The sequence below is a fragment of the Poecilia latipinna genome, unplaced genomic scaffold (genome assembly GCF_001443285.1).
Source record: "Poecilia latipinna isolate Pla-1442-1.1 unplaced genomic scaffold, P_latipinna-1.0 Scaffold3392, whole genome shotgun sequence".
In the NCBI taxonomy this organism is placed as follows: Eukaryota; Metazoa; Chordata; class Actinopteri; order Cyprinodontiformes; family Poeciliidae; genus Poecilia; species Poecilia latipinna.
The window spans coordinates 23,232-48,413 of record NW_015116008.1 but is presented as its reverse complement, the minus strand read 5'-3'; the positions used below and the strand labels follow the sequence as shown (position 1 = coordinate 48,413).

Below are 25,182 nucleotides of genomic sequence, written 5' to 3'. Positions count from 1 at the left end.
CTCTACCTGTAAATGGAGTGCTCTGGACAGTGTTCTCATAATTGCCAGCCTTTGCCTTGGCCAAAAGGGCCTTTTCTGCCTTGTCATTTGAGCTTTCCAGCATGGCATTCTTGTTGGCAGCCGCTTTTCTCGCATCCAGTTTCTTCTGCCGGCAAGACTTGGCAGGCTCTGCAAGCATGCGCACCTGACGACGGAAGGCACTGAGGACTTGAATGGCCCCTGATTTTATTTTTTCCTGTTGGCCCTCCTCACTGCCGAACTCGTCGGTGTTCGAAGCCTTGTAAAGAGGTAAGACGTGGAGCTGCTCATCTTCTGGTATCTTTCCAATTTCTCGATTATCCTCCCTCGTTAATGTGCACACCTGGGAAAAAAAGGTACATGCCAGAATAAGGTAAATGCAGCTTTATTCGGATTACATACAGGTGCACTTTAAATATTATATAGATTACATTTCTTTTATTTATACTATGGATATGATTCAGGATCTTTTATTTGGTATCCCAGATTTTCATTTGGAAAAAAAAAAGCTGCAAACTGAGAAAAAATTTCTTTCTATTTCACAATTATCCCCAACTATGTGTTGACCTATTAGCAAAAATCCCAGTAAAAATATTTAGATTTATAGTTGCAACAAGAGGAGATACGACAATCCTATGGGAGCATGAATACTTTGACAAGGGAGGGTAAAAACATTTTTCCTAGGTCCCCACACTTACCACAGTGCTTCCTCCCTGCATGTTGTGGAGGTCTCTATGAGCATGGGCACAAAAATCCAAACATGCAGTCACTCCGGAAAAAGGCCGTCCCTCCTTGATCCCTAGGCGACAATCTGGGGCCCTGTGCTCATGTTCTACCTACGGACAAACACAAGAGGAAATACAAAAGCTCAAAACATTACAAAAACCCTGTCAGAAATGTAAAAAAAAAGTTTAATGTGTCTAATCTATGTTTAATGGTGTTTTCTTTTTGCAGATCATATTCACACACAATCCTTCAGACGTGTAGATTCCGTCACGCCATTATCAAATCTGATCCGTTTCAAGACACATGGAGCCGAAAACAAATCTTGTACACGATAACTATTCACAGTCTTTCCCACAGACAAATCAACTATAGTGCACTCTTTTTATGGTCATATTAATATTTTTTGCACCTGCTTATTTAACTAAGTGCCCTCACTAAAGTCAGAAAGTAAAAAAAATCCACATTACTGAGAAATGATGGTCTAATAATAATTTAAAAGCCTGCTTGCTTTTGCTTATTTGATCTGAGGATCAGCTATGTCTTTTATTAATGTGTATGTACATTATTTTAGTAGATAAATAGAAAATTATTTGATGTATTGGGGTTTTATAAATACCAAGACATACTCACCTGGTTTCCATAGGCTTCAGGGGCCATAATTTTATACAAAGGAGCCAGTAATGTTGCCAAATTCTGAAAACTTTTCTCAAGTTTCTCTTCCTAAAAAACAGAACGTTTAACATTAAGTTAAATATAAGTGTTTTGAATTTGGCTACAGCCATGATCCTCAACATCATTTCTATTAAATACCTCTCTGACATCATCTCCTAGTAGCTTAAACTTCCTCGGGATTTTGCTTCGGGCAAACTTGCAGCCGTTATAGTACATGCTCCAAGAGCAGCCAAAAGAGAAAGACGCGCCCTTGGCTTCAGGATTAAAGCCCTGGCATGCACAGGTCCTCCTGAAAGTGTACAGGTAGCATTGACAAAACAAACTTGGCTAAAACACTTTGAATAACAGAACAGATTTACACTGTGGGAGTATATCTTGAACATAATGCATTTCTAATATTTAAGTCTGACAGGTGTATTCAAAACAACTAAATATCAAGAAGTTATTTTATTTAAATAATCCAGTTAGAAAAATATATATGGACTAATTAAACGGTGATGTATTAAAGCGTTTATTTCTTTAATTTTGATGACTTGCAGCCAATAAAAACCCAAGATTTAGTTTGTCAGAACATTTTAATGTAACACAAAATCATTAAAAAAGGTTTCTAGCACAAAGGATCAGCAGTACAGTATGTTCATGTACTGTTCTGTATATGTACTCAAAACATTGAGGTTCATTTTGCATCCATTATTGCATCAGTGCAGCATGACATGGATGGTAATCTTACTGCGGCTCTGTTGTGATGTTCATGGAGGATGTGGCTATGGTGCAAAGTCACATTTTTTAAAAACTTTTTTAATACATATAAACAGCATTTTTATAACAACTGAAGGTAACATAGTTGCTTGTTTGTGCTATAAGTAGCACTTTGTCCCGGGAAAATACATCATACCTTAACAGAAATTAAATGTTTGAAATCTGTTTTATTGTGAATCCATATATTATGAATTTCCCTTTTTGAACAGAATAACAATTTACCCTTTCCACAATATATTTTAAATGCACCTGTAAACTACTAAGATGTAGTTATTTAATTATAAGACACTTCTGAGTACTGCAATGCTGTAACTTACTCCTCATTGAAAGCGCAGCGTCTCTGCGTATCAGCTCCGTGTTTTGTTAGAGTTTCACTGAGCTCGAGATAAAGGCGGTCAGCCAAGCTGGGCTGGATGCCTTCCCAGACCAGAATTACAATTATGATGCAGGCAGTGTCACATCTGTGACCGGTACGTTCACGCACCAAAACCAGTAGCTTTTCCTCTACACTGGATCGCCGAATCACCTGAAACAGAGCACACACAGGTATCAGAGAAATATTTAAGGGCAGCCAATTTATCAGATTACAAATAAAATACAAAAAAAATAAATAAAATCTTCATACCCATTTGGCTATGGGGCATCCTTGTGTACTTTTCCCCTCCTTGCCGGTGTAAATTACTTTCTCAATCCTGATGGCTCGCCCAGTGATGCCAGACCTTCAAAACATAAAACGTTAAGAAAAAGCAAACAGAAGTTGCAAAACATTGTCAGCTTTCCTCTAATGCTCTATTAATTTGTGGATTACCTTTTCTCCATCAGCTCTCGAATGCCAGCGACAGTAGGTGCTGAGCCCAAATGAGTGTAATATGGACCTTCATCCTTCTCAATGATTTGATCTAAATTAAATAAGGCATAAAATGTTAAGAATTACAACCTAAACCATTGATCGCATTTCATCACCCACAGGGTGAGACTTACCAACACAGTGGCACGATGCGATCTCATATTGAGTTTTCATGGGGGTATCCAGAAGATTCTTTACAGGGGTATCTAACAACTTCATGGGGGAATCTATGAAATTTTTAAGGAGCTGTTCCTTCTTGGGAGTGGAGTCGAGGGTATTTTTCAAAACAGAAGCTGCTGTGGCCGCTGAGTCTGCCCCACTCATATCCATGTTGGTTGATAGTATGGTGACAGGGCCTGAGGATTCCACTTTGACTTTATTTGATGAATTAACAACGAGAGGTTTCTTCTCGAATAGATTCGAGAGCTCGTACTGCCTCAAGCTTTGTTCCATAGAGGCAATGATGTTCCCTGGCTTCCTGTCCTGAACACATAGTGACTGTTGATTTTCAGTCTTGATCTTGATCCCACCCATCCCTGCATCACGGGTCATAAACGGCTGTTCCTGCTGCCGTGAGGTGGGCAGCTCGAATCTGGGGCCGTTTTCCATTTTTACAGCTCTGAGGTTTTGTTTGGAGTCAACTGGGCTTTGAGGGAGTTGAGAAGGGCCGTGACGTTCCTGCCTTTGTAAAAGACGCATGCGAAGAGCCGCATGCCTCTGAAAGTCAGCATGGGGACTTGCTGGTCCCAGAGGTAGTCGAGGTCCTGTTTGGAACTGGGCGCAAGAAGCCCTCGCCTGCTCCTCGGCTTTGGGATACATCCGTGTTCCTGACTGTTGGCTGAACAGACCCTGCGGTAGGTGAGGTTGTGACTGTGAAGAAGTCTGGGCTAAGTCCACCTGGTTGGGCTCATGGCAGTGGTTCTTAGGCTGCTGTGGTTGAAACTGTTTGAGGTTTTGGCTGCCTGAGTTTTCAAGACACTGTCTTTGATGTTGTGGCTGTTGCATCTCTGTGTTATTGTAGGTGAATGCTGATTGGTCAGTGTGTTGATGGTTGTTACTGAAAGGCTGGTCTGGTTGAGGCTGGTGTTGGCCTGGTGGAGGCTGGCTGCGAGGTCTGTAGGTGGGAGATTTGAGCTGCTGGGCTTCAAACTGCGGTGGGTGGGACAGCGGGCGTTGAAGGTGACAGTGCTGCTGTTGTGTTGTTAAAAACTCTACTGACAATATCTCCTGCAAGTCTTTGTCCTTGTGTAAGTGCTCTGATTGCATTGGGGAGAGGTAGCAGTTAGATTGCTGATTCTGAGGGAAGTTTTTTGTCTCAGGCATTTTCTGGAGTAAATGTTGCTGCATCTGGGGTGCTTTAGAGTTGGACTGCAGCCACTCAGGGGCAGTGTTGTGCTGAACTGGAGCAGACTGCATGTGAGCAGGTAGACAGTCCGGCTGTTTTTGAAGCGAGCCGTTAGACCCTCGGCCGGCGTCTGTGAAAAGTCCTTGTGTCTGCGTTTCCCTGAACCTTTGCGCTTGGTTTGGCTCTAGTATCTGGTTTTGAACTTGGGGGCTGGTGGTCTGCTGTTCTGACTGAGGCTTAGCTCTCCACATGTCTTGCTCTTTTGCCTGGGATGCTGTGCACTGGGTTGGCTGCTGCTGGGAATGTGACAGATTCCTTTCTATCCAATTAGTTTGGCTGGGAGTGGAACATGAAATGTTGACTCTTTGTTGATGTGCATCCTCCACACCGTTTACTGACACAGAGTGATTTTGCTGCTGGAGGCTGTTTCCTATTTGACCATCGGGTTGATGTTGTCGTCCAGAGTTATCCTGGAAATTCTGAGCTTGAGTCCCGTACTGGATTCCCATGTTGGTGTCATGATACAGACCAGCTCCATTGTCATTTTGGCTGTTCTCATTTGCACCGGAATTAAGAAGAGATCCATATCCACCCGCCTCTGCAGCCTGCGAGGGATTATTGTGGTTCAGAAAAGACCTTGGATTGTATTCCTGCTGGGTTTTTGTATATGTACCTTGAGGGTTTGTGTTGTCTGGAAAACATTGTGCCCCACTGGGATGCTGTTGTGCCCCCAGAACTATCTCTTGACCAGAGCAAGATGAAGGCTGTTGCTGTTGATTTACTCCAAAGTTACTAGAATATCCATTCACTAAATAGTTGACAGAGTTGTAGCTGTTGACGCCTTCTGCGGATGCTGCAGGCGGCTGCTGCTGCGACTCCGGCAGCCCTGAGGTTACAGCAGGGGGTTGAGCACCTTCACCAACTGAGCGTGTGGCGAGTGAGACATTGACAGTATCCAGCTGTGATCCAGATGCTTGTGGTGCAATGGAGACTTGCTCAGGATAATACTGAGACAAGGTTTTTTCCAACAGATCACCGGGAGTACTTTCTATGGTTGAGGAAGATGATACAGCACCGTTTGGAACAGACTTATTTCGTGGTCGGCTGAAAATATCCCTGTTAGGTATGTGACAGTTTCTTATATCAAAATTAATATCAGTCTGAACAGAAGACTGTTCCATTTCAGTTTTCTTTGTCAACTCAGAGAAGTTTTTCACAAAACTACGGCTTGAGTCACCGTTTTCTTTCATTTCACCATCTACTTTTATTTTCTTACTTTGGTGGACCGCTAAGGACTGCTCTGCGAATCCATGCTTCAACTCTCCGTTCATTAAGTCTCCGTTCATCTTGAAGAATCCCGGTTGGAACAATGCTTGTTCTGAAGTGGGAATGTTGCAGTTCTCTCTGTACCTCTTCATGGAGCCAGCAGCTTTGCTGGGTTCATAATGCACCACACCAGTAATCCAGCTTTCACTGTCGCTGATCTGCACAGAATCCTCCTGTGAACACCGAGCTCCATTCTGGAATTTGTGAGAATGATGGTGAGATGCTCCAAACTGTCCCAACATTAAACTTTCTTCCGCCTCATGCTTGGCCTCTTCTGTTTCCATCTGTCCTGCTCAGAGCCCATACGTCAGGCTGCCCTTTGTCCCACCTGCAGAGCAGAAAGACGGCATGAAAAGGTTAATTTGAATATTTTTCAGATGTTATTTTTCAGTCAATGTTAAACACATCATTTACACATCATTTTCAGGGATTTAGAGGTAGGGTGAGAAGCTCGACCAGTCAGCTTCTCACCCTACAGCAGAGGGCGGATGGAATATAACTTAGAGTCAGATGAGTTGGCTTGGGCATCATTTCCAGTGTTTTGGGCACGTCCTTTTGGAAGGAGGTTCCAGGAGACCACCCAAACACGCTGGAGGGAATATGTCTTTTGGCATTGACAGTCTGTACAATATTAGTAACACCGGCAAAACATATTATTGGCACACAGAGTGTGTGACACTTGAAATACAAAACTTTATGAAATATTCCATCCAGCAGCTCTGCGCATTTGTGATGTTTCACGTATTGATATGTGATGATGACTGCAATCTAGCATTTTATGTTGCTTGAGTTGTATACCTCCTGAAAATATCAATAGAGCACTGGAAAATGTATCTGAAAATACGACAGCCAGTCCATTCCAGCGTCTCCAGTGTTGAATTCTAGCATTAACATACGTCATGGGGAACTGATCAGATAATCACCTGAATCCAACAGAAAATACATGAAATCTGGGATTGAAAGTAAAGGTTTATTATCCTAACATTAATTTATGAACTTGACCCAATTTAAAACATTATTCATGTGTTAAGGTTGAATATAATGTGATGGTTATGGATTTTTGGGCTATGCAGCAGTCAGTGTCTGTACCCAAGACAAATTTCAATTGGGACAACAAAGTTTATCTTATTTAAAAAATTAATTAGATTTTTTTAAGGTATGAAATACTGCATTTCTGTTATTTATAATCATTTTCTACAAATAATTGCTGAAATTGATCATTTATTTGAGAATTTAGGAAAATATTGTTGCAGCAGCACAGCAAAGTGAGTAAATTCTACTTCCCTACCCCATGTAAATCTCCCTTTGTTTTGTATGTTAATCAGTAACTCTGTCAGGACGTGAACGCCAGTGTCAAGCTGCTCTAGGGGCAGCTCCGTTCCGATGGCACGCTCCGTGTTTTGCAAAGCACCAAAGAATCCAAGCAGCTCGTCACAGTTAGAGACGCCCATGTAGACCAAGAAGAAAAAATCTTTGCAAACCCAGAACAAAGCCAAGAAATCCCAGCTGTGTGTGCGTCTATCTGGGGCTTTATACAGATACACAAACACACACAGCTACCATACAGTGATTTAAACCCAAATTTACAGCAGTGCTTAATACTTGCATAATTGACAGTGTGATGTATTTTTGCTCTAAAAGTAACACAGTAAACTAAGCCAAAGATATGCTGATGAAATGACAACATTGGCTCTTTCCTATAGGTTATATGTGCTTTAATCTATTTAGGCTTTCTGATAGAAATAAACACTGAACTGCAGCTTGAATTACTGCTCACAAACTGAACTCTCCAGTAAGATTTTGTTCCAGCACCAAAAGTCTGCTTCTTTGTTTCTGTGCAATTGTTTCTCTCCCTCTCTGACCGCCTTCACCTCTACCCTATAATTACATGTCAGATTCTTCTCTACTTATGCTGCCATTTATCTTTTTCTTCCTGTTCAGTCTAATATCTAACCTAGACAATTATCAACCTTTCTACACAGTCTTGCACATAGTTTTTTTTTTAGCTATAACTAGTCAGTCACAATGCATTGTACAAAGTCCAGAGTAGGAAATGAGCTTATTCGTAAAAAAGTTAAAGAAAAAAACAAAGTCAGAAGGGTTATTCAGAGAAAAATGAAAAATGAAGACTGACCTCAGTAGCCTGCCTCTGTAAAGCTGTGCCACAATTTTACAGATTGTGCATCCAGTAACACAATAATATATACCGAAACATTTTAAAGTGACACCTGCTAACGTAAAGTGTGAACAGCAACACACTTTAGGTTGTCCACAATCTAAAATGTGGACTTCTTTTATTTGCATCAGCATTTTTAGTAATATAAATTTGAAACGGTCAGTAAGGCATTACCTCTTGAATATTCAGTAGACATACTCTGCGGTCAGATGGAGTGAAATGTTTTGTCTTTTGACGTGATTATGCTAAATTTAAACTGCGGTCATAACAGCTGTGTCATGTCAGTCAGCTGTCAGAAATTTAGAATTGAATCAATTCATAGTGAGATGATAGCTGTTTATCGAGATTGTCTTTCTCTGATAATTTGATAGCAAATCATTACATGCAAACTACTTGGTTTACACCTCTTGAAACAAGAAAAAGTTGTATGTTAAACTAGTAAGAAATAGCTTTAACTGCCCATGACTTTTTTGTTGAAAGCTTAATAGTCTTTTTATATACCAATGCACTGAAGATAGACATCCATATTTTTAGTTAGAAGCATATTGTTTGCTCCATTCATACAAGTAAACATTTTTTTTTAATCACGGTGTTTATACAAATAAAGTGCATATTACTATCTAATTCCTTTTATTCAAATGTTTGCAAACAGACGAGTTTGTCTTTCTTGCAGTTTTCTTTCATCCAGCTAAAAGCCAGTGTGCAGCACCATGTGGGATGGGGCAACACTGCATTATTTTATAACGGTGCAGCCACAGAAAACCTCCATCACTTGAGAACTTTCTTTGGCATCTCACTGAAATAAGCTGTGATCAGTAAGAATGTTATGATAAAAAACAGTAGTTTAAAAATTTTAAAATCATTCTGTTTACCTTGTTTTTATTTACTACACGACACAATGTGTGCAATAAATATTTTAAATGGAACATCTGTTCCCTTTCTGCTGTGTGATTTGCCTTGGACTGAACTCATATTCAAACTGTTTTGTCCTCCCAAAGAAAGAGCTTGTGAAATTTGAGGCCTGCCTCGGCGTTTGTAGCCTGTTTGCTGTTACTTGGCAGCCCTGTGTGACATTCATCATTCCAACAGCTGCTTGGAGGCTCAGGTCCCTGCACTTTCAAGTTCAGACCTTAAGGCAACTATGTTTAAAAAATCTTACGGCAAAAAAGAAGAAGAAAAAAAAATGTTTCTTCAATCATATTGAGTTTACAAAAATAGAAGAAAAATATAGAAAATGCATAGAAATACTGAATATTTTAAAAATAAATTTTAAATGTATGTTTAGGAGCCTGTAGCTATTTAGGTTGTAATGTCAGGCACAAACCAAGGATTTTATTTTTTTACCTGGAATTTCAAGCTTTGTCCTGCCAACTTATCTACTCACTGATATTGTGAAATAAAACAAAAATAATATTGATTTTAATGACATTATACTCACATGGATAGATTGAAAGTTCGCCGCTATGCTAAAAGAGAAATAAAATCTGCTGCCAAAGCTAAGAGAAAGGTAGATCTTGGGCAGACTTGTAAATCAAATACACACTTGCCAAGTCACACTAGTGTTTTGTTCAGAATAGGCCATAATGTCAAGTACAAATTTCCTTTGGTGAGAGGGCATGGCTGTATTTTCCTGTTTAAAAGATAAGAAAATGAAACATGGGTAAAGTCTAAAGACTATAAATTTTTGAAGGGTTCAGCGCAAGTAGAAGTCCGACGCCTTGCCAAATTACTTACATAAAGGTGCTTTTTTAAACACTATTATAACTTTTATGCCACTATTATCAGTTCATCAACATCCTGTATTTAACTGACACAATCATATAATTTGAACACTGTTGAAGTCTTATTAAAATAATTTTACCATAACACAATAACAAACAAAAAACAAGAAAACGGACTGAATATTTTCAACATGAGGCTTGCTAATTAGCATATTACACCAAAAGTCACTGTAGCTTGGATATTCTGACAGCATGGAGAAGAGCTAACAGTGATACCTTATCCTTAGCAGTCCTTTGCTTGCGTAATTAGGTCAGAGGACTTGGATAGCACTGTTTTAGTGTCCCCATGGTAAACAATCAGCTCGAGCTGCTGCTCCACAAACCTAATGACCTGTGGCAGAATCGTCACCATCCTACAAGCTAGTTGACTGTATGAAAACAAATGATTAAAAAAAAGGCATATGATCAATTTCTGATTATTATTCCTCTTTTAAAGATCAAGAGCAGTATAATAAGTTCTGTTTTTGCAAAGATTTATTTACAGAGAACAGTACATGACCTGCATCTGAAGTTTTGCCAAAGAAAGGAGAACTCTTTCACTGCTTGCTTTAATGCACCACTTGATTATTGCATTGTAGGCAGATTGCATGATGACAGTTCATGATGTATAGCTTGCTTGTTCAGAGAGAGGGACTGACTGCACTGGAAAGAGTATTTAGAAATAGCTGATAGGGTAAAAATAAATTCAGAATTCATAACATAATTCAGAACCAATATGCTAGCTGAGTGTGTCGTTACCAATATGCTAGCTGAGTGTGTTGTTACCAATATGCTAGCTGAGTGAGTTGTCAGTGATGCTCAAATGCTTAACAGGCTCAGTTGTACCCATGCCCATTTATGGTTTGCATAATACAGGGCCTTTTGTTCAGGCAACTTACGCTTGTGATTTTTGTCACATGGCACACTCATGCTGTGTCTCTCACATGCTTGGTTTTACATCTGCTATCTCTATTTTCTTCTCAACATATGACAAGCCTGATGAAGACACAAAAGATTCCTCTGTCTGCATATCTCCTTTCTCCTTGGATGTTGCTTCAAGTAAAACCAAATCAAAGGCAAAGTCAATTTTTGCTAGATCTGGGTAAAGTTCAGTTGTACTGCATAAAACTGAATGAATNTAGGACAAAAAAAAAAAACAACTAAATGGAACACTTCATTCTGACCTGTGTTCAGTTGCATTCTGACAATGTGTTTTAGTGGGGATTTCATGTGACTGACTCACAATAAAATAACTCATAACTGAAAAGAATAAAAGCCGTACAGCAATTTTCCAAATGAAAATCTAAGAAGTGTGTCATGCATTTGCATTATATCTGATACTCCTAAATATAATTCACTGCAACCAACCGTCTTCAGGACTTAACTATTTAGAGAAGTGTTGACACATGTGTACTGTATTTATCTTTGTATAAATGCAGCTGTTCCATGAAGGCATCAGAGGTTTGTTGGAGAAGATTAGACAATAAACAACCTCATGAACACCAAAGAACATAGCAGACAGGCCAGAAAGAAATCTGTTCAGAAGTTTAAAGTAGGTTTGGATTGTAAATCAAAATCCCTAAGCTCATATGAATGGTAAATCCAAAATATGTAAAAGTAAAGAGCATCTGAAGATGTATAAAGACATGGCAGTTCACCCTAACTGAGAGGCCAGGCAAAGAAAGCATCAACCAGCTACAGAAATCCCCAACAACAGTCCACCACAATTCACATAGGGTACACAGCAAATATGAGGAAGAAAGTACTTTGGTCAGATGAAACCAAACTAATTATCCAACATACAATGCTAAGAGGACAAAAATAAATAAAAAATTCAAATAAGAGCATCCACAGTATTGTTTTAAAAAATGTTAAAAGACCATGTATTGCATTACACACAATTTCACACTGCTTGGTGTTGGTCTATATCATATAAAATCCCAACAAGACCTAAAGATCTGAAAGAGTTCAAGGGGCATGAACTCCTCTGCGAGGCGCTCGGGATCAAAGTGAAACATTTTTTTTTCTTTGGAATTCCACAAAGAACAAACCTTTACCCTACATATTGATTATTTTCTATTTTAAATATTGCACAGATCAAATGTTAACACATTCTAGTTAACATTTGCTAACTAGAATGTGAAATCTCTAAACCACCTTGATGTACCCCTTGGAATTAATTTACTGTATATTTTTATACTAAAATGTGCAGCTAATGTTTAGCGAAATAAAAAATCATCAGATGCTATACCTTTTAGACTATCCATGTGAAAAGTTTGATTGCTGAAAGATTTTTGGTGCATGTTTTTCTTTTTGCATTCCACTATAAACATATTTTTTTTGTGTTTGTTTCCACTCATAAGCAGATGCATATGAAGGTTATTACCTGAACATCTGAAGCTGGATGTTCAGTTGTACACGTGACTTCCATTAATAAGAACAGAAGTTGTTGCGCAGCTTTCTGTGTGGGGGAGGGGATTGTCTTTGGATTGCACAACAACATGGCAGTTCTCTTTAGCGCACCTCAGTTATCTGCTCTGGCGTAAACTTTGGCTTGTGACGTAATGACAGTTGCATCACTTGGCAGCCAGAAGCAACGGACCTGTTTGTCCTTCCTGTTCTGTCCTCCCCCAACTAATTCGCTGACCAAAACTAGGGCAACTCTGCAGTTAGATTTAACTTCCCCAGAAACTAAACTGGTGGGCGAATAGCACATTTTTAACGTGAAACGAAAAGCCCTAAAAAGACTGCGCTTGCCATGAAAGCCCTGTTCAGACTAAAGAACAGTTTCATAAATGCTAAGTGTAACTTTGTATTTTCTTTTGAGTCAGACGACAATGATAATAGACTCTGGCAGAGACAAAGAGGACATAAACTTCTGTTTGTAATTCCTTCCCTGGAGAGCCTCCTCCCCCTCCATATGAGGAAAGGTTTCCGTACAATTGATATTGTTCTTTATGTGTAATGCAAGACAGATGTGGCTAAAATGTGGAGGTTCCCTATGTACTCTTTAAACTCACGCAGCTTTTTGTCCCATATGCTTCTGTAGTAGTAGTTTGGTCACTTTTTAAACAATAAACTCTCTAGACGCACACTATCCAACCACCAAATACTAAAAAAAATAGCTGAATACAGCATTTTCCATAAATAGATCACAAATAAACATCAAGTTCAACTAGTAAGCTAACCTTAAGTAAAATTGAAATTCAGAATAATAAGAAGAATGCCTTTCTTGCAAAATGTCACGTCAGTACAGCCCGTCCAATTCAAGTAAAATTTGATGTGTCACTATGTTATACATGCAAAAGGCATAACATTTTCTAAAACCTTCTATTATACTGGAGATTAACAATTAATTCCTATTGCTGCTAAAATCCAATATAATATACAACCTTCAGATTATTACATCTAAAAAGTCATCTGCAAAATTTAGTCATTGTTTTGATTTTGACGCATAAACAAAAAACATAGAATAGCTACACACTTTAGTGCTTTTCATGTAAGTACATGCACAGAATATTACACCTCAACACAGCTCTGCTATTTAGAGCAAATAAATATTACACTTTTTTGTAACATTTCTTCCAATAATGATAAAAACCTATTTAAAATGTGCCATAATCTATTTGGCAATACATATGTACATACATAAATACTGCTCTAACATAAAAACATACCCATTACCACTTCTTAAGTACACCTTAAACTACCTCTTATAGTAATAATTGCCCCCCAACAACAGTAAACAGTAAAATAACAGTAATACATCCCTAATAATAAGCTGGTATTACCTAGTTATTCCGTTAGGGTATCAGTTCAGTTATTCTGCTGTTTAATAGACATACTGCTCCTAGCTTGTAAACTGCTGTTTTACAAGCAGACCAAAGACCTAGTTTTTTAAAAAAAAAATCTGACTATTTGGGATATTTAAAGGTCTAAGATGGAGATCATTAAATGGTTGAACCTTTAAAGATGTTTTAGGAACTTACCGTTGATTCACTGTGCAATGACATTTGTAAATGTTGTTTGTAAAAACTGAAAATATGTTGTGCAAGTCCACTCACTGCCTTAAAGGGTCAATTTTAAAAGCAGATGTTTAGAAAAAAGGGAGAGAAAGACATTTGACTATCACTTCAATCAATATGTGACTGCTGGAGCTCAAGAAGGAATCTAAAGAATTTGAGTTTATAGATTGCACTCGCTGCTATCAAAAGAATTCATTATAACAACAAACTCCAATACATGTGGCACAGCATAGAAACAAACATGGGACAGAACACTGGGTTCAGATCAATAGTTAGAAGGGCTAGTTTGTTGGTCAGCGGTTGGAATGCCTTTTAAGGTAAAATTTAAGTGGAGAGGGGTGCTGTGGTGGTGCAGGGGTTAAGCACAATCCACATATGGAGGCCCTAGTCCTCAACACGGATGTCGCAAGTTCAATTCCCAGCCTGGTGATCTTTGCTGCATGTCTTCTCCCTTCTCTCATTACCCACTTTCCTGTCAATTCACTATCAAATAAAGGCCACTAGAGCAAATACAACCTTTGAAAAAATTTAAGTGGAGAGAAACAAACAATAAATATGATTTTAAAAGCAGGATTTTTTAAATGGTATACTATATTTCAGTGCAAATGCTCAGAGTACTTTTTTGTGTAACGTTCAAAGAGCCATGGCAAAAAAAAAAAAAAAAAATACAACACGCAGCATTTGAGATTTACTCATAAAAACCACAGAAATCTACCAGATAACACAGGAGGGATATGCGGCTAGCTTTGAACAAATTTTCTACTTTTTGATGTGCAAGATGGAAATGACTAATGAGTTTCTTTCTCTTGGCACCTAATCAAAATTAATATCACTTCCTGAGAACTGTCAAATTCCTACACATATTGCAAAGTATAAGAGTATTAATGCCAACTTTTTGACATATACCCTTTTAAGAATTGGGTTAAATGTCAGCATTTTGCCTGATGACTCACAGACTCTTGAGTAACATGTCAAGGTTAATGCTTAGAGAAGACAAAACTTGAACCTCTGTTCTGGGCCATGAGTAAGTCAACTATTCTTCTGCCTTTGCTGGGGATAAACCCCACCTCTGTACATTTCTGACAAAGCGTGTTTAACCAGTTTCCCAAGAAAACTATAACGGCTTGTGTGTAAACGTCACGGTGGTATGTGCTCCTTTTGTCTGCTACAACTGCTCTGATCTGCTCAGCATTACAAGGTATTTAAATCCAGATTACACACACACAGCACCAGCCAAGATATATTTATTACTATATTACTGTAGTTCTGTGGTTATCTTAACAGAGTTATGATTTTTCTTCCGAGTGTTTATTTTGGTCGTATGAATTCACCGTAATGAATCTGAGCAGAACAGTGTTTTTATTAATTTGATTTTGTTCCATGAAAATGTAAAATGTTTAACTCTTGGTTGAACATTAGCTCACCTCTAACCTAAACCTTCTAGACTGATTATTGTTCTGTGTAGTTACCGCAACCTGAAAACACAACCTGTCCGGTCTCACACAAGAGACTAAACCTTTTTTGTGCTTTCAAACTGCATCACATGGAGACTTAAGAAATGAGCTCCTGAGCGTACAAACCCACTGACCTGACCCCTGTCGCTCACAGTGCTTTCCCTCCAAACTGCCTTCTCCCTCCTCCTGAAGCTGCCTTTGTCTACGCAAAAGTCAATATATCTGACCAACTTGATGAGCTATGCACTGAGGTAAGTAACTTTCTTTCTGAATGCACAGTGGCTGCAGCAACCTTCTGAGCATTTACCAGGACCAACCATTACCCCAGAAAGGTTAGCAGCAGGAATAGGTTGTGTGCACATGTGCTTTCTGGTCCTACCATAAGTGCTCCAAACCCATAAAGCTAATTTTGCACTAATCCTCTCGCATTTAAAATTGCACCAAAAGAGAGTGTGGAGTTGTAAAATGAACAGGAATTACCATTTTTAAAAAAGTACTTGATCAAGTGTTTATAAGTAATAAGAACATTGCAGTGTTTCTCTCATTGGTTTCCAAACAACCTGACCTAAGCTGCTGTTGCTAAGCTCCCTCTTTCCCTCCTCTGAGCGAGACGCACGTGACTCACAATGAATAGAAATCACAAATCCTCTGAGTGACGGGTGTTATTGTGATTCAGGATGTAAGGGCAACTATTTCAACCCTACATAAAACATAATAAAATAAAAGGGCACTGGCAATCATATAATACTGAGAAAACTGATACTGCATCCACTGGATTGGTTCCACCTGCAAGTGTAAATAAAGGCACCAGCTGCCCCACTTGTACATACTGTTAACGAAACCTTATATTGAGCCCAAGTCCAGAGGGGTGGTTAGTGATGTCATGCAAGGCGTCTGGTAAGTTATACTTTTAAAGGACAATCCAGACCAGCTGTCTGGACTCCCCGAGTAGACAGCAGGGGTTTAAAGGGGCCCTGACCTAAGACTGTCTACCAACAAAACAATTCATATTGGAGAGTCATTTTCAGATAAAGTACACCAATCAGGACCATTCATTAAAAAACAAAACAAAATGTAAGAACCAGGCTCTCATTACTGCATTGTGCATTGACTCTGAAAAGGAGTATTTCCCATATTAAGCTGACATTTCCTCTTGGCAAATTTTAGCAAGGAAGGAATTGATGAAGGAACAGTTTTTGTCTAATCAATGTTTAACCAGGTGTGGAAATTAGCCCCTAGTACTTAAATCATGCAGGTAATGGGTAAATCTCATCAACCAACCAATGACAGGAGTGAACTTGACATTTGAACAGTCCAGAAGTGTTCAGTTTCTACAACTGATCTGTTGGGGGCAGCATTGTGTCTAAACTGCTACTAAACTGCTGCAAATTCAGTTCAACTAAAAGGGGACATAATGTTCCTGGTGTAAAGTGGGTGATAGAAACCATAAACCTCCTCAAGCATGAACTTAAAGGCACACCCCTAATTTTTAATGGGAACTGGAAAATCTTGAACTATGTGATGTAATGTATTGTTTATACGTTATAAGGAACTTTATTGGGTGGCCAAAATGGGGATCAGAATCCAATCAGTCAAAATAGAAAACAAAATTGTTACATTTAAATGCATGGGTACAAAATGGAAGTGAAAAGAGACAAAATGGCAATGCATAAAAAAGAAATGGGGGTATGAAGTGGCAAAAGAACAACTATTATTTTTAGAGTACACTTTGTTTTACAAATATATAATAATAATATATATGTTTTTAATCTATCTATCTATTAGCTTACACACTTATGCGTAGTACATCTGGAGATACTCAGAGAGGCGGGGTACGCGGTATAATCGCATCTGAAATAAACAGTGTCTTCTCAGACTTGAGCATTTGAGTGGTAGATACAGGTTTTAATTTTCCATCCCTGATATAAGGTTAGATATCTCATACAATTAAGTGTTGCAAAATATAGGATAATGTAATATAGTTTACATTATTAATTAGACTTTGTAGCAAACTTGTTAAAAAGGGAAGTGTTAGGAGATTATTACGTTTTTTTTCTGTCACTCATGCAGCTTTTTTTTCTTGTAAAATTCTCAAATGTCAAAAAAATAAATAAATTGATATATGCAAGTTTTCTATATAAACTAAGAATTTATGTACCAAAGGGAATCTTTGAAAGAAAAAACTACTGGGGCAATTTTTGTTTTGTTTGTTTTTTATTTTTTGGTCTTGTTGGTGGGAAGTTAGTACTAGCTTTGTTTCTAATCTGAAAAAAAAAAAGAAAATCTGTCAGTATTACAATTCCTTGTTCCTTTTAACGAAAACACAATCCTTTAAATTTAGAGCAACATGGGAAATGGCTTGTTAAGCTTCTAACCTGCTGCTGTTAATTAGGCCTTGGACAGCACCAATAAGGAACGTGAGAAAATACCTGCTTACAGCTTTATAACATAACTGGGCTTTTACTGTGGGTCTTAGCTTCTCGCAGCTTAAACCGGCGAAAGCAACAACCGAAGCTGATTGTCCAAGCGTAGGAGGATCGGCTTGGCGAGAAGCAGGAAGGGATGCTATTTGCTTTATGGCGATTACGTAACACCTCGCTTGCTTTCCTCTCAGCAGAATGCCAAGGATACTGTTTGTAAACAGAAAAGCCATGTGCGTATTCTCACGTGGCAGAAGGTTTTGAGTCGCTGCCCACGCTGTCTCACCCTTGAGGTAAACCCTGACATCAATACATGTTCACAGAGCCAGCAACGCTCCCCGCAGCCCAAGAACTCCTCAAACAAGGCCTTATCATGCTCGGCCCATAATTACGCTTTGGCTCAGATAGCGGCGCAGGACATCATGGAAGAGGAAGACCGTGGTGCACATTTACGATTGCATGTGGTGTAGCAATTACCGGCCACACTTTTGTATCTCTTATGAAAGACTGACTAACAAGCCTGCGACAGGCTAGGATCACAAGGTTTATCTGATATTTTGAAATATTCAAGAGCCTACAGTAAATTAACAAAAAAACAACAGCTGGACATCTTAAAGTAACCTCTAGTAGATTAGGTAAGTTGGTAAAACTAAGGCAAATCTTTACATGAACTCTTCAGCCGTGTTTGATGCATAAGGTGGTCAGTTTTAAAAAGGAAATGGCCTTTTCTTTTCCTTAGCAGAAGCTTGGAAAGTTTAAGTCCTGTGCAATGTTTATTTTAAATTATGTGCAAAATGTCTAAATAATGTGTCTGAGAGTGATTCTTTTGCACTTGCACGAGACTGAGTTTTCCTTTTATTCTCTTGAAGTCCATAGAAAACAAACCCTCCATTGGCAGACAACAGAAATCAATATTGCAGCAATCAATACAACTCTTTGTACTCGCCATTTTGTCTTGCCATCTATAAACAGTGCATTCTAAAATGTCTAACCCAACAACACTGAGCATGCTTCTGTGTCGCTTCTGCTGCAGCCACCCCCTAGGTTGGAAAAATGATACTTGGGCTGGACGGAACAGGGTCAAAGGTGAGGGCATGGGCAACGGCTTGGGTATTGTAGCCAAACAGCATTGTTGTACTGCACTATGGCAACTGGACATTCTCCCCAAAGGTGATATTGTCTTTGCCCTAGGAGTGACTTAAAGGGGCTTACTGCCATGACGAAGAAACTATCCAACTGCACAGCTTTATCTGTAGGTGCAGATAGATGAGATGAGCTCTGCGCATGTGATTGATCTATGTTGCCCATCCCCACTCAGCCCCCTGTAACCCTATTAATGCTGCTGCCCTTTCAGCTATTTATGTCAAAGCAGGCATGCAGAGACCAATGAAAATTCCTCTTGCAAAAAGCCCTGCTGTAATGTTCTTTAGGTCATAATTGGCATTTGCAAGCTGTTCATTCAGTGCCACCGAAGACGAGAAAATTAACACTTGCTGATGTCTGAGAGCAGTTTAATTCCAACAATGTGACTTATAAAATCCACTGTAATGGACGTCATTGCCAATATTGTTAAAGGGGGAAGGGGAGTACTGTTATTTATGCAAGTATGTACATGCACAGATCCATCACCTGAAGTTATGCAGTCACAACACAGTTAAATACTACCATATATAACAAACTTAGGCACATGTGTTGACACTGCATGCTCAGTGACCGTGTTTGCTAAGTGGATTCGGTGATTTCACCACAAGGAAATTTGTTGCACTACATCTTTGTAGTGATTAGAGACAGGTACTTGCTCACAAAATGATTTTTGTGGTAAAAGATACATTGTTTGCTTTGGGGGGAAAAAGATTTATGAGGTTGAGGGAACATTAGGAGGATAGTTGTAATAAACCGCCATCAGCTTCTCTCATAAAAGCTTGGAAACAAAAAGCAGCTGACTTTGTTTTGAACTCAATGCCCTTCTTTCTTCTTCAGTGCCCTCTGTATCCATCCACCTCCAAGTGTGTCACAGAGATCTTCTATGTCAAGCACTTTGCTGCTCCCGTTGGCAGCACACTGTTGGGTTACAATAAAGGTCAACCACCTTACAGACAGGTTTTTATATTGTTGTGACCTGGGGCTGAACTGCAGCTGTATTACAACTGCAAGCAGTAGAATACACAAGCCCGATACACAAACCCTGTAGGAGATCAGTTTTATTCAAATGTACCATTTAGATGTTAATCTTCAAGAAGCTGTTAGTGAATTCGAGGAAAAACTAACAACCAATTAGATATTTGCTGACAATGGTTAAAACATTACCATAGTTTTAAACAAACCATCTTGTGCAGTCTAGTGACACCATTGCATAATTATACATAGTTTATCTGTTTATTCATGAGGTATATCCCGGATGAGTGAAATAGGTGTAGGATTAATACGCATTTGAGTCCTCATTTTTCAACTGGAAATAAATTTTACTTCAGGCCTACTTTTTATATTGTAGAATCTATTATGAAGTTTCAGACTCTAATTTTGTACCCAATGATTTCTTCCATTTGTAGACTGACTGGCATGGATTCTTTATATTACAAAACAAAAAATATGGTTAGATTTACAAAAGATTTCATTCATTATTTATACAGATATATAGTCACAAGAATAGTAGAATGGAATGCATATTTTAATTTTAATTGTATATTTTCGGAATATGCATTACACCCTATTTCCATTACAGTCAGTTATCACTCATAAAATGCTGCAGACTGTTATCTCTAGTCAAACTAAAATAACTATTATTTTAAGAAGTTTTAAGAAGGAAATAGCCTTTTCCTTCTGTCACCCCCGTAAATAGGAGGCGACAGAAAATTATTTTGACTCATCCTTTGTCAAAGAGGATGTGAAATGTTGGGTGTGCCGTGGTGGCGCAGGGGTTAAGCACAGTCCACATATGGAGGCCTCAGTCCTCGACATGGCTGTCACAGGTTTGATTCCCGGCCTGGTGGCCTTTGCCACATGTCTTCCCCCTTCTCTCATGACCCACTTTCCTGTCAACTAACTATCAAATAAAGGCCACTAGAGCCAATGAAACCTTAAAAAAAAAAAAAAGAGGATATGAAATGTTTCCCTGACAGGGAACTAATGGCCAGCATGAAACATGCCACAGCAGTCAGTTTTAACTTTGATCAGAAATAGTGAGATGATTTATAAAAATGACAAAGGGATTTTTCTCAGCATGAAGAACTGGTTCTCTGGGTCAGTGTGTCCCTTCAGGAAATTCAGACCCTCATTTTGTACCCAAGCACTTCTTTCAACTTACATTTTGTACCCATAAACAAATCAAATAATACAAATAATTGTGTTGTTGTAGTGAAATATTTATATTGACAGAACCTCATACGTAAAAAAAAAAAAAAAAGTAAGGGCTGTCCCACTCTTCAGGGCTTAAACAATGACACTTACGATAACATAATGTAGCAAATTGTGGACATGGTATTGCTACCACATTATATATTTTAAGGTTTTCAAAATATATTCCTTCAGCAGTGCAATAACAAGATATTAATTGTTCTAAGATGAAAAGAATGATAGTAATATTATTCAAACTTTTTCCATTATGCTGAGATAGAGCAATATCTTCTTTCTGGGTTAGCATCGCTATGCTTCCACACATTTGAACTGATCAGAAAATGTAGATAATTGGTTCGCTGATTCCTATTTCAAACATATTTTTATACAATGAAAGCAGTTCCTCTTTTAATGGGGCATAGGGGAAAATGTCCTGAGAACAGTATCCCTGTTGTAATATTTACCTGCTTTTAATGCATAAGAGTATGCTTTCATGAGCAGTCCGAAAATGTTATTTCTAGTGTTGTTACTGCTTATTGTTCTCCTGAGACAAGTGTTTTTTAAGTAAAACCTCTGCTTCAAAATTAACATTGGTGTTCTGCTTCAGTTAATGGTGTTGTAAGATTGGGTTTCATTTGATTCAGCGCTGTCTGACCTTCTCTTACTGCCTTCCACCACCATAGTTCTCTGTTTTTGCCTCTCCTTGGGATTTGCCTTTGTGTCTCTGTGTGTGTATGTGTGTGTGCGTGTCATTCAGTGGTGAAAGCAACGAAAGCTGATTCACAGAGATACACACAAAGCCAGGAGCTATTTCTGCTCTGCTGCTGTGCAGGCGCTATCCCCCCCTGTGCTGGACGAGTCCAGGTTGGACTTTTACTCTACCATTTACAATCCCACAGGAGATGCAAAGCAGCAGATTTGACACAAAAAGATTTTAGATAGACTAAATAATAAAATATTGTTTGTCTGTAATAGCCATTAATTACACATAAATATTATTATTTTTTTAATTTTCAAAACATACTCATTGAATAGCAGATCTATACTAAAAACTCATATAGATGAACATGCATCTATTTCAAACGAGTTAGACCAGAGAGTGGCTTTATGACGAAAAGGAAGAGGCACAGTGGTATTTAAATTATGCCTGAAGAAAAACTCCTGAACAAACTGTACAGCATTGTCTATGATCCATTTAAAATAAGCACGGCAAGGAAACAAGATAGCAGCCTTCACATTCAGCTGGCAAAACCACAAAGAAAATTGTCAGCCATGTTGAAGTAGCTTTATCTAATATCCCCTCCTTTTTTTTTTGGTTTTTTTTTTTTTTTTTTTTTTTTTTTTTTTTACGGTGAGGGACATCTGCTCTGTCTCACCTGACCACAAAATGAAAGAAAAATACTCCGAAGGTTACAGAGACAGCGGGGTCAAAAGAGGAGTAACAAACTGAGCACGTTCTTACCTTCTGTTTATGTCCCTCCACTTTGTAGAAATTCCAGCAAATTGTCTGGATCGCCTCTTTAACAAATCCTAAAGGGCAGCCATCTTGCCTCCTTCTGTTCTATGAAACAGTCTATGCTCCACATCAATATTCATGGAAACCAGTCTGACGTTGGCTCTCATCATCAGGAGAAGCCCGGGTGTCGCTGTTTTGCCGGCTGGAGGAGCACACTTGTGTGTCAGTCGAGTGTAAGGCAGTTATGGTAAATATAAAAGCGGACAAGATCTTCCTGTAGCTCTGGGAGAAAAGCCCGGCTGTGGCAACAACCTCTGAAAAGAGAAAAAAAATAATAATTCACAAAAACACTTTCCTGCTGAGTCCTTCTCACACAAAGATACAGGTTTTCTTTCCTCCCCTCAGCTCCCTCTTTTTTTTTTCTTCCTTCCTCAGCCGTACACAATAGTGAACACTTTGATGGCTGCCCTGAAGCACTGGAGTGGATTTCTGGATTACAAGACTCCACCCCCACAACCAGTGCACTTTTTGTTCAATATGCATGGGTCCAACTGTCTGACTGTGGCAGAGCAGAAGCTGCCTCCACCCCTTCCTTTTCTCATACAGGAAGCCAAGTGACTCAGGGTTTTTTCCCTCCCTTTCTCATTGCCTATCTTGAGGTTTTGTTTTTTTTGTGTTTTTTTTCAGTTAGAGGTTAAAGGACTTTCCATTTTGTATAAAAGAACGGCTTCACAGTTACGATCAAAAACAGCCGGTTTGGACTTATTTCAGGCGGCTGTGTCTTATTTTGGAACACTGCTGGCTCATATTTAGACGAACTCTGCAGCATGTGCACAGGAAGCACAGTTTGCCTCATACCTCTGCCAAAAATCTTCCTCCCCCTGTTGACAGTGGCCACGTGGGCTTAAGAGAGATCTCTATCTCATGCAAGCATGCATGAACTTTAACTATATTTTTATATATAGAGAGAGAGAGATGTGTCATGTTTCACACAGAGCTCAAGGGTTTCATGTAGTAGATCAAACACCCAAAAAGAGTTGGATAACACTTTCATTTTACCATTAAATTCCTTTTCAACTAACAGGTGTCCCTTCTCTGAAAATAATCTGCTTTTTGCTGAGCTTCAGGCTTAAAAAGGAGACCCCACCTCCTTCCCAGAAGCCCCTGCCAGGCTGTAGTGACATTTGTTGACTCAATACTTTCAGAGCAGAAAAGTAGATTTGTTTTTACACAGAATGGGGGAGGGGGAGAGGCAGAGAGGAAGGAGGAGTCAAATCTGGACTCCAGCACAGATCCTGCACAGATGGAATAAACCCTTCCTCTTTGGAGAGCTACTTATTACTTCTAAAAAGGCAATGTGGTTGTGCAGATGACCAGATATCTGCTTTATGCTATAGTGAGAATAGTTCACTAAATAATCACAACTTTAAAACGGGACAGAAATGTCTAAGCAGAAAGTAAATGCCAAGGAAATTGGAGGTACAACTGAAACTAAACATTTACAAGCATTTCAAAAACCTTTTTTTCTCACTGTCTGACATTAAATCAGACTAAACATTTCCTTTTTTTTGTGTGTAAGTTAGGAATAGTAAAATCCTTGTGTGTTGGAAAGTGTGATGAAATGACAGAATATATTCAAACTACCACTGCCACAATCTATAAACTGATAACTGTGATGCATTTGCATAAAATAATCATGATTTCCATGCTGTAACATTTGGATTAGACAGCAAGATAGAATTTTTTGTTTTGTTTTTAAATAAAATTAAGTGTTTAGAGTTAGAAAAAAAAACTTGAGGTAACTGCTTGATATAAGTTGGCGAGGCAGAGAAAACTTATCAGAATATGGTTAAAATAGCACTTTGTACTAAGTTATGCAACATTAAGTTTACTGTTTAAGAGCTATGCTTTCAAACAACGACTCAAAGCATAAAGCCAAATTAATTGGAAAGTGATATCGGGATAACAAATTCAACTTGGCAATTAAAAGCTCTGATCTTAGTCATATAGGCATTTTGTAGGCAGAGAAACAGCAGAAAGTTTCACTGGATTTAGTATCAGACAGAGAGAGAAAAGGTTCTGTCTTTTCAGACAGGATATGTAAACATCTGGTTTCAACTCTATAATAAATGTGTCTTGGACTTCGAGATGTTCTTATGCCATGTATGACCTACGGCTTCTATTAGATAAGACCACTGACACCAAATTTAAGATTACTTGCAAATATGTTAATAGCAAATAAATGAAGAGCAGTCCCTTCCCTGCCAAAACTATATCTGCTATGTGAGTGTACCTCTAATTAGTGCTGCAGGTCGGTCAGTGGTTGTTTGGACGGGTAAATTTCCTTCCATCTTGTTTTCCTCAGGTTCCCGCTGAAAAACAGTCAGTTCAGTCAGCATATATGAAGAATAGTAATCCATATTAAAATCAAACAGAGTAGTTCTACGCATCTCGCAAGAAAGGAAGTCACACACATTAATGTGTCAACTAATTTTTTTCATAAACCACATAAGTCTTTCTTATCAACCAGACAAGCGTGGCTATAAAAATGCCCTACAAAAATGCCAGCAAATGAATTAATGTACGTATTTTTTGACTTATGCATTTAAAACAATACACCTAATGTTCAATATACTGTGGATGTCAAATTCCTCACTTCAGTCATAAGCACAACGGCAAAAAAATGGAAACAATCTAATAGTTTATCTATTAAAGTTTTATATTGCTTACTGTTACATTTCTATGTAACATATATGTATGTATAAATTGTATCTATTAACTGCAATGTATCAAAATGACAAGTGGAAGGCACTTAAAATTCCATTCTGTCTTTTTGTGTTAATGCGATTTTGATAAAAACTATTT

The 25,182-nt window shown here is 38.6% G+C and overlaps 1 protein-coding gene across 2 annotated transcripts in view; it reads right to left on the bottom strand.

Annotated features, from left to right (window-relative positions):
* Nucleotides 1–24,626, bottom strand: part of tet2 (tet methylcytosine dioxygenase 2) — a 29,943-nt gene extending 5,317 nt beyond the window's left edge. The window contains exons 1-10 of one of the 2 annotated variants that reach the window (XM_015023709.1): nt 24,611–24,626; nt 22,324–22,631; nt 3,157–6,021; nt 2,984–3,074; nt 2,801–2,894; nt 2,493–2,701; nt 1,555–1,705; nt 1,375–1,464; nt 717–854; nt 7–361 (exon numbers count right to left, since the gene is read on the bottom strand). In XM_015023709.1, coding sequence (XP_014879195.1) covers nt 7–361; nt 717–854; nt 1,375–1,464; nt 1,555–1,705; nt 2,493–2,701; nt 2,801–2,894; nt 2,984–3,074; nt 3,157–5,977 — 3,949 coding nt within the window. In that variant the 5' untranslated portion in view covers nt 5,978–6,021; nt 22,324–22,631; nt 24,611–24,626. Of the gene's footprint in view, nt 1–6; nt 362–716; nt 855–1,374; nt 1,465–1,554; nt 1,706–2,492; nt 2,702–2,800; nt 2,895–2,983; nt 3,075–3,156; nt 6,022–22,323; nt 22,790–24,610 lie in introns of those variants that run through there. The other variant, XM_015023707.1, reaches the window with a different exon arrangement.
* Nucleotides 24,627–25,182: the final 556 nt, after the last annotated feature.